Source organism: Vitis vinifera, chromosome 4 (assembly GCF_030704535.1).
Source record: "Vitis vinifera cultivar Pinot Noir 40024 chromosome 4, ASM3070453v1".
Lineage (NCBI taxonomy): Eukaryota > Viridiplantae > Streptophyta > Magnoliopsida > Vitales > Vitaceae > Vitis > Vitis vinifera.
The window spans coordinates 1,208,597-1,218,848 of NC_081808.1; the positions used below are offsets into that span (position 1 = coordinate 1,208,597).

A 10,252-nucleotide genomic window follows, 5' to 3' on the forward strand; every position below is an offset into this window, starting at 1 on the left:
TCTCCCCAAACAAATAAAGTCCTAGCGTGCTAAATAATGTTCAGAAGTAGAGCATGGTGAACCTCAATGGATCAATTGTGATATTCGTACATTTAGAATGGATATTCTAGGGCAATTTGGGGTTATAATGGCTGATCCACCATGGGACATTCATATGGAATTGCCTTATGGGACGATGGCAGATGATGAAATGCGCAGTCTTAGTGTTCCTATATTACGGACTGATGGTCTGATTTTTTTGGGTCATTGGACCCGCTATGGAGCTTAGACGAGAATGTCTAGAATTGTGGGAATTAGAAGTAAAGAGGAAACTTGGAATATTTCTTTAATTCCAACAGGGCCAGGTCAACTTACCACCAACAATGCAGCCATACCTTGGCACCTCTCGGACCCCACTCTTGCGTGGTTTGCATGGTCGTTTTTGGTGTGTCATTCCTAAGCACGCAAGACTCATTCCCTTCTCTCTATCCTTCCTGGCTTACCGTTAATTAAGATGCATGAAAGTGTTAGGGACAATGCCTCTGATTTAGAACTGGCAACATCTTTGCTGGAAAATATCCCATCTGCGTGAGAGGGATTGTCAGGTCGCAAAAGGGGAAATTCAGAGAGGATGGCAACTGCAATCATCAACATCACAATGCAGTCATCAAGACCTTTGCACCCCAAGTCCCACTTTTGTATGGCCATGCATGGCCACCTTTTCCTCCTTATGGTCTACTTTTGTTTTCGTGTGAGATTACCTGTTTTGAGTGTGGTTTTGAAAGCTTGTTTTCAACCGAATGATCTTAGTTTTTTAAAATTCATCTTCAGACTTTCCTTGGGGCAATAATTTCCCAATTTTAATAAACATGGTTGTCATATTTATTTCCGGCAAGCACCTTTCATAAGTTTTCTTTCATTTTTTTATAATTGTTTTTCTTTTTCTTGGTTTTTAATAAACATGAATGAATGTTTCATAATTCTAAAATAATGAAATTTGTAAGATTAATTCATATCAAATCAATTGGCCTTTGGTGGGACCAATATTCATAATATTTTCTTTGGAAATAATTCAAGTAAATACCATAAAGTGCATGATTGATATTGTTTGATTTTAATCGGTTTTGTATGAGATATTTTATACTTACTATTATGCACTAACCTTGTCTCTCATAATAACACATTGTTGATTCACTATTCATGTATGGATCATATTCTCTCTCAGTTGCTTGATCATTCTTTCCTATATACACTCTAATCATAGTATATATTTTTTTTATCACTTTTTGGTATCCATAATTAATCGATCAATTGCTATGCTTGTCTCACCTTATTTAGTAGAGACTCGTTTTTAAAGATTTAGAGGGATGTTATAGTCTTTTACCGTACTTTCCCAATAGATAACATGAACCTCAGATTCGACTTTGATTTTCCACGTATTGTTTTTTCCAATTAAGGAATCACACTTAGAGTTTTTTTTCTTATTTTATTTTTTCTTTAAAAATAAAACAAAATAAGTGATGAATCAAAATCTTTTCTAAAAAAAAAAAAAAAATTTCACAAATAAAAGCAAATTTGTCATCGAATGAGAATGCATAAGTAAAATGCGGGGTCACAAGTTTTTAAAAGTAGTTTTATAATATTTTATATATAATTCTTAATTTTCAACCTTTCTTCACATTTATGCTATTAATTTTTAAAACAATCATCATAAAATAAGGAAAAAGGGTTCAAAATAGCTAAACTATATCTTCACGAAACATTGTATTTTTCTTGTTTTGAAAGGATAGAAAAGATAATTTTTTATTTTTTAATTATTAAATATATATTTTCTAAATTTTTATTCTTTTATTCTACAAGAAATTATACATCAATTTTTTAAAAAAGGTTGTCAAAAAATATTTTTTGAAAATATATATTCTTAATTTTTTTTGTTTTTTGCCTTTAAAAACATAACTTTTATATAAATGTAGAATATTTTATATAAAAAAATAACTTTATTTTATCTTTTTGAGAATTTTAAAATTTGAAGTAGTCAAAAAATTTTAATATCAATTTTTTTTTAAATTATTAAAATTTTCAATATAAATATGCACTTTTTAAATTTTAAAAACAAAAAAGAAAAATGCATCCAAATTTAATTATGAGAAAGCTACAACATTTAGGCTATCAAAACTTCTTTTAGGATATCATAATTTTTTATACTAAAAATATAATAGATTTTAAAAATATTTTTAAATATTAATATGTTTGAAATTATTTCTAAGTCTATAACAAATTGTATTGGGCTTTGTCATTTATTTTTCATTTATTTATATGGCAATTTAGCAAGAAAGTAAGATAATTCTGAATATGGTCTCAATTGCCTTCTTTATTTTTAATTATTGCGAATTTATCGTTGAGGATTGGTGGGTGCGAAGCGGCTAAGGAGTCTACCCACGCATCACATCCAACTTCCAAACTACCCATACGATACGAATTTTATTTTTCTTCCCTACCTCTCTAAGAAACAACGCGGAGAAGATGAATGATTCCCCAGAATATTCAATCCGGGTATGCACAGTTCAATTGTTTTGATTAATTTTCAGCTACAATCTGTTTGGTTGCCGAGAAATCGAGGGAAAGGGGCTGAAAGCTTGGAGTTTGTATCATAGGCTAGGGTTGAACTGCCTCTTGTAAGAACCCAATTTTCGGTTTTTTATTTTATTTGATTTTTTCTTTCTTTCCTTTGAGTTCTCAGCAACCAAATTGAGCTGGGTTTGTTTTGGGAATTTGTGGTTTATGTGTCAGTGTTTTTTTGTGTTTGATTGAATGCTGGGTTTCAGTGCAAGATGATAAGAATTAAGAGCTTCTTATGATGAATGTTTTGTTTATATAATTGTGTTTTGTTTGATCTCTAGATGATGCTGTCAAAAATTGAATCTGGTAAAAATCATGGTAGAGATTCAAATGGTGGTGAGTTATTGCATGATATCAAGGCTTTAAGCAAAGCCCTTTACATGGACCAAACCCCTTCAAAAGCTTTGATTTCCTCATCCCAAGCTCGATCCCAATCTGTAGGAAAAACCCGTTTATCAGAATCAAAGTCCAAGATCTTTGAGGAAGACTTCCTGCAGAAGGATAAGAAATCATCAACATGGAACTGGAAAAAGAGCATAAAAGCTTTGACTCATATCCGGGATCGTAAATTCAATTGTTGTTTCTTTCTCCATGTACATTCAATTGAAGGACTGCCCTCAAATTTCAATGATTATAGTTTATGTGTTCATTGGAAACGAAAGGATGAGGTGTTGCACACTTGCCCATCTCATATTTGTCAGGGAGTGGCTGAATTTGAAGAGACTATAATGCATCGATGTTCTGTTTATGGTCATCGAAGTGGAACTCACAATTCGGCGAAGTATGAGGCTAGGCATTTCTTGCTGTATGCATCTGTTGTTGGGAAACCAGGGCTTGATATGGGGAAGCACTGGGTTGATCTTACAAAGTTGCTTCCGGTTACTCTGGATGAGTTAGAGGAGGACAAAAGTTCAGGGAAGTGGTCAACAAGCTATAAGCTCTCAGGCATGGCTAAAGGGGCGACTTTAAATGTTAGTTATGGTTTTTTGATAATGAAGGATAATTCGATTGAGAGTAATAATGTGATCTTTCCTGAGCTTTTAAATTTAAATCAGAATAGGACAAGCACAGGCAATGACATGCTTCAGCAGGTTGGGAGCATCCCTAGCCATGGGTCTCGTTGCCCTTCTCTATCATTGGATGTCAAAATCCTTAATGAAGGTTTTCCAAATCCTGGGCTTGAGCTTTCTCGCTCTATAAGTTTTATATATAAGAAACTTGATGAAGGGAAGTTGGGTAATTCATTAGGGTCTGATATTTTCTCTGAAGATGTGGAGTCTTTCAAACCAAAGCCCAATTTGTTCTTTGAGTCTGCTGAAGAAATTATTGGAAGTGATTGTGATGATGCAGAGTTTGATGTCACTGAGAAGGGGATAGAATTTTCCACAAAGGAACTGTTGAAACTGGAAGATGGTGCTGCTCAACCTTATGGTGGCTCTAAAGTGGAAACTGTTCATGTGGATGAGATTATTAAGGATGAGGAGACAGACTGTGATTTGAAGAATGATTTCTATGGTAAGTGTAAAGACGGGGATGTAATGGATGATGACAACTTCAAAGAGAATAGTGCATACACCAAAGATTCATCAATGGAAGAACTTGAGTACTTTCTTGACAGCCTGTCAATTTCAGATTCAGCAGAGTTGCATTCTCCGCTGGCCATGAGTGACTTTCTTGAGCAAGAAAACTACTTGGAGGTTAAGTCGAAGTTTAAAGCAAGTAAGGCAGTAAAAAAATCGCTTAGCTTGGATGATGCGACAGAATCTGTGGCAAGTGAATTCTTAAAAATGCTGGGAATAGAGGATAGCTCATTTGGTCTGAGTGCTGATAGTGACCTTGAGTCTCCAAGAGAGTGTCTTTTGAGACAGTTTGAAAAGGATAACCTAGCTTCTGGAAACTTCATTTTTGACTCTGAAGAAACAGAAGTACAGACTCAGTTTGGCTGTGATGCTCCAACTGGGTCTGACTCTGGGAATTTTGGGACTCCAACTGGTTCTGAGTTTGGGAACTGTTGCAAAGATTTACATTTTATTTCGGTTATTCAAGCTGCTGAAGAGGAACACAAGACAATGGGTCAGCCGCTGGTAAGTAGAAGGAAAGCAAAAATGCTTGAAGACTTGGAGACTGTGGCTCTAATGCAAGAATGGGGCTTGAGTGAGAAGGTCTTTCAGAATTCTCCTCGCTATAGCTCTGGTGGATTTGGAAGTCCAATCTATCTCCCCCCTGAAGAGCCTGTCAGATTACCTCCGCTCGGCGAAGGCTTGGGGCCATTCATTCAGACGAAGGATGGAGGCTTTCTGCGTTCTATGCACCCCTCAGTTTTCCGAAATGTGAAGAATGGTGGGAGCTTGATTATGCAAGCTTCTGTTTTAGTTGTGTTACCTGCAGAAATGGGTGCTGATATTATGGAAATATTACAGCATTTGGCATCAATTGGAATTGAAAAATTCTCAATGCAGGCCAGTAAGTTAATGCCTTTGGAGGATATCACTGGGAAGACAATGCATCAAATAGCATGTGAGGCTGCATTTGCATTGGAGGTGCCTGAGAGGTATGTGAACTCATTCCATGTATTGTCATGTGGAGTTTGAAACATTATACCTTTCTGATCTCTCTCTCTCTCTCTCTCTCTCTCTTTTCCAAGTGATGCTTGATTCATTTGTTTTTAACTGTTATCGCAGGCATACTTCATTTGTGCATGAATCAGAGGTTGGGCAAGATACATTTGGTTTGGGAAATACTGCTGAAGAATTTTCATCTTGGCAGAATAATGATAACCTGAACTCAAGTTCAGTAGGAGGTGAGATGGTCTCAGACTATGTATCACTGGAAGATCTTGCACCTTCGGCAATGGATAAGATTGAAGTTCTCTCAATTGAAGGATTAAGAATTCATTCTGGGATGTCAGATGAGGAGGCACCTTCATGCATCAGTTCCAAGTATGTTGAGGAAATCTCTGACTTTGATGGGAAGAAGACTGTCAACTTGATTAGGACTCTTGATTTTGAAGGAGCTGTAGGATTGCATCTATTGAATGCCAGTGATATTGGCAGTGATGACAATGGACTAATGAGCCTGTCTCTAACATTGGATGAGTGGTTGAGGCTGGATTCTGGAATCATCTGTGATGAGGATCAAATTAGCGAGCATACTTCAAAGATCCTTGCAGCCCATCATGCTAAGTGCATGGATCTGGTAAATGGAAGGTTGAAAAGAGACAGAAAATGGGGCAAAGCCTCTGGTAGGAAGTGGGGTATGTTGCAGAACAACTTTACAGTTGCTCTCATGGTGCAGCTTAGAGATCCCTTTAGAAACTATGAACCAGTAGGTGCCCCAGTGCTTGCTCTAATCCAAGTGGAGAGAGTATTTTTCCCTCCAAAACCCAAAATATATAACATGGAGTCAGAACCCAGCAACAGTGGGGAAGTGGTGGATCAGCACGAGTCAGTGGTAAAGGGGGAGGTGGATGGTGAGATAAAAGAGAAGGAAGAAGACGAAGAACTCATTTCTCAGTTCAAAATCACTCAGGTCCATGTTGCAGGTGTAAATACCGAGCCTGGTAGGAAAAAGCTTTGGTGTTCTGCATCACAGCATCAATCTGGATTCCGTTGGTTGCTTGCTAATGGAATAGATAAGACTAATAAGCATGTGCTTTCAAAGTCAAAGGTTATAGTAAAAGCTTCCTCCCAAGTGAGAGCACAGGTGTGGCCTGGTGAAATCTTGTGGAGCATCTCCTGTCGTTTTAATGGCACAAGAGCTAAATGGAAGGAGTTGGCAGCACTGAATCTACATATACGAAACCCTGATGTTATCTTTCCCAGTGAAACTGTCAGATTGTGAATGTAGCATGCTATTTTTCGCCAATCAAATTGGAGTTAATACTACATTGTAATGCTTATTGTTTAGCTAAGAAAAATGAAACGGTGATTTGAGGGTATGGGATTCTACACAACAAAGTTATATTGAATGTCTGACATAGCAAGATCATATAGCCTGCTTGGAGATAGGTTTTGTTGATGGAATAAAATCAGGTTGGTTCTTTGGACTAGATGATAGTAATGAGATCTGTCTATGGAGCTTATATTTGTATCTACATTCAGATGTAGTCAATCACTATGCAATGATTAATTCGAAGGTAATAATTAAATTTTTGTATCCTTTTTTTTTCGTAAATCAATTATGTTTGAACTTTGTCCAGTTCAAGGAGTTTTTACTTTTAACTTTACATGAGTTGGTTTTCTTCTGCCGCCATAATGTAACCATGCTACTCTTGGTATACAAAGTTTTCAATTGCTTTCCAAGTGATTTCATACTCCGTTATGGAGTTAAGGGCACTTGAAAATTGGTCACACCACTAAACTACACCTATGGTTTTTCTTCTTCCTTCTCAACACAACAGACTATAAGCACTGCTTATTTAATTGGCATAACTACATTAATTCTGTTGCTGACATCGGTTGCCATTTTAGATTCGACTCTAAAACAGACAGATTTTGGATTTGATACCATGAATTGAGCTAATGGTGGCCCAAAATTTTGCCTTAAAAGGAACTGAGAGAGAGTATAAAATCACAAGGGGCATTGTCTTTTTCTTGTCCTGACTAAGAATTACTCTTTTTAGAATTGGTATTGTCTATCAAGCATATTCATTTTTCTAATGGAAATCATAAAGCCCTTTTTTTGTGTTATCTACAGAATTCCATCTGACAAAGAATGCAGAGGCGGGGGTTGTTGGACAGTAGGAAAATGAGTTTTGGTTTGTTCAACCACAAGCATCAGTTATTAGGCAGAGCTTCTTTGCAGAATGGTAGGTGTTCTAATTCCATGGAGTAACTCTCTGGAGGATACGGCTGATGTTAATTAACTATGCTGTAAAAAGAATCTGAGTTGAAGACATGTTTCAAGTTCTTTGTTGGTCCATTACCATTCCAAAGGAGCCTTGCCCAGATAAATATCCGTCAATGTTATTTGCGAGCTTTTAATGATTTGTACTCCATCCAGTTGAGTTTATCTGGTTCATATTCATATTGATCAACATGTCAAAGGAAGCCTGAAGAAAGAAAAAGGCCCTGTACTTGTTTTTTTGGTAAATGGTAGGCATAGCCCTGCCATGAATGTGAAACTGAGGTGGTATGTTCCCTTCAAAGAGATGCCATCTTACAGTATGTTCTATTTTCAGCAGTAAATTATTGAATGAATTGGCTATCCTGCTCTATTGCCCACTAAATGTATCTAAAACTCGAGCCTGTGCTTGATAGTTGAGTTAATAGACATAGCAAATTGTGGGTGAGTCCCCATGAATACTGTCATCCACCCATACTAGTGAAAAAAAAAAGTGGTAATATGTACAGCTGATATGCATTTTTCTTAGGCAATAAAGTTGCATATAAACACTATGATCTGATATTCACAGACTCTTCAATATTTTGTTCTTCTTGTCAATACATGTGAACATCATGGTCAAAGCTGGATCCTATTGCAGACTGCTACCTATTAGGGTTTAACATGAAAAAAAGAGGGTTGTGGTGGAACCCTGCCGAAAATGATAACTGAAGGCTGACTGGATGATATCTTGAGTGTAATTGTGCCACATTGAGGGTACTCAAAGAACTTGCTACCCAAGAAAAATTTCAGAACTTAGAAGGGCTTTCGTGGTTATGGATGCCCTCATATGTTGTTATCACATACTTGGGATCCTCCCTATCTCTTTCAACTCTCTTCTTCACATTGCATCCATCAACTGAACACCTGTAATAGTTCCTGCACATCAAATAAAAAGTTCATTATTTGAAGAATTTCATGCATTTAATCTTTGAGCAGTTTCTAACTGATAATATTGTGTGTGACTAATGATCAAATCTAATGTGCTTGTTGATATCATGAAATCCCCAATACTTGCATACTGTTCTTTAGACTGTAATTCTCGATATGCTTTTATAGGAAAGGAGATGTGGGTTGTGTTGAAGGTCAGGCTTTCATTATCTTGAATGACACTATTTTCACATTGTTTCTTTTCTTTTCCTTATTGCCTAGGTATCGTATGAGAAATCACTACTAAAGCTGCCTAAACTATTGATTGTGGATGTGGGGTTTTTCCTTGTGATGTTAGCTATCTCCATTAATGGTTGGGAAATACTTAATTTAACTGCTGATTTTACTGAAATTCTTCTATTAAAGAAGATGCCTTTTTTTTTGGTTGGAAACTTACGATAGAAGTAAGGTGCCATGTCAAGATGATAAAGACTTTTTCTTTTCTTTACTGTTGATTTTTATTGCTACTGTACCTTGGATTTGGGCTGTTCTTCACCATCTTCTTTCCGTACTTCCTCCATTTGAACCCATCATCCAGGATTTCAATCTCAGATTTTGTAATAAATGCAACCCTTTCTTTAGCTTCTTTCTTCTTCTGCCCACTCTCACTGTTTCCTAACAGCGCACACAACACAAAAACGCTAAGCAATATGCATAAATACATATAAACCTGAAAAGCTGTGTATTGATCATTTGCTTACTGCTGGCAGGTCTTTCATGTTGGCTGCTGCTGCTTCCAGGTTTGTCAACTTCATTTCCGGGGTGAATTGGATTCTGGGCAAACTCGGATGCCAGGAATGCTGAATGATCTTCCTCCATGAGATCATCAAACAACAAGTACTCAGAAAGCTCAAAATTTGAAGTGTCACCAAGCTCAAAATCACTCTCGGCCTCCGGTGAGTCCTGTGACCCAGCAGTTGTGTCAGCCATTTCAGCCTTCAGAAGATAAGTCTCTTACTGCTCTGATTATCCAAATGTGTATGGCATACATATATCATCACCTCCATAGCTCATGCCTGGAGCTTTCCCGGATGCCTCCCTGAAGCCATGGAGGAAGCTTCAGAGGTGGTGCTATATAGTGGGGGGCTGAGAATTGATGGACATCCAGGAAGAGACAACATCAGCTGATGAAGTTATAGAGAAGGGAGGAAGGGGAGAGTGGGACATGGCACAGACGACTTAAGCGTAGACTAGTGTCGATTTTGCTTTGGTCTCGCGCTTGGACCAACCAACCCCTTGAAGACGGCAAAGAATACAAGTCAATAAAATTATATCTCGGGGTTTGGTTGATGGAAGATTCTTAAGGTACGGAAAATACTGAATTTAAAATTTGGATCTTTAAATGGGATGACTGAATTTAAAGCATTGGAATACATAAATAATTGAAACTCGTGTACAAAAAAATCAATCTTATTTCTATTTATTAATGTGTTTGGGTTATTTTCAGACTAAGAATAAAATAAAAAATTATTATGAAAATTAAATTTTATTTTCATTAGGATTTTGATTCTATTTTTTTTTTTAAAATATTATGATTTTTTTGGGTTCACATTTTATTTCACTTCCTATTGCTACATGTAATTTTCTTCCTATGAACATGATATATGATTTACTTTCATTCTCATATTATTTTTCTTCATATTCCCACGTGTTTCATCCTATTTCTATTCCTATTTTCCCATAGATGCTTTTAGTAACATAATGTTAGAAAGGAATCAAAATTCAAAATTCAAAAAAAAAAAAATTAATAAAAAGATTTGATTTTTGTAATAATGAATTTTTTATTCCTATTTTGATTTTAAAAATCAATTCAATGAACTAGAATGGAATTGATTTCCTATTG

The 10,252-nt window shown here is 36.3% G+C and overlaps 2 protein-coding genes across 3 annotated transcripts; one reads left to right on the plus strand and one right to left on the minus strand.

Annotated features, from left to right (window-relative positions):
- Positions 1-2,367: 2,367 nt before the first annotated feature.
- Positions 2,368-9,855, plus strand: LOC100244060 (protein PLASTID MOVEMENT IMPAIRED 1-RELATED 1). 2 transcript variants are annotated; one of them, XM_010650066.3, is made up of 5 exons: positions 2,368-2,532; positions 2,880-5,149; positions 5,280-6,733; positions 7,294-7,405; positions 9,120-9,855. In XM_010650066.3, the coding sequence occupies exons 1-3, from the start codon at positions 2,503-2,505 to the stop codon at positions 6,436-6,438; spliced, it is 3,459 nt and encodes a 1,152-aa protein (XP_010648368.1). In that variant the 5' UTR covers positions 2,368-2,502; the 3' UTR covers positions 6,439-6,733; positions 7,294-7,405; positions 9,120-9,855. The 2 variants fall into 2 exon arrangements, with proteins under 2 accessions (XP_010648368.1, XP_010648369.1); XM_010650067.3 differs by lacking the exon at positions 9,120-9,855 and having other exon boundaries at positions 2,383-2,654; positions 7,294-7,583.
- On the minus strand, positions 7,960-9,339 carry LOC100266400 (probable WRKY transcription factor 50). The gene is made up of 3 exons (XM_002279371.5): positions 9,111-9,339; positions 8,883-9,024; positions 7,960-8,358 (listed from the first exon to the last, which is right to left on the minus strand). Exons 1-3 carry the CDS (start codon positions 9,337-9,339, stop codon positions 8,229-8,231), a joined length of 501 nt encoding a protein of 166 aa, XP_002279407.1. The 3' UTR covers positions 7,960-8,228.
- Positions 9,856-10,252: the final 397 nt, after the last annotated feature.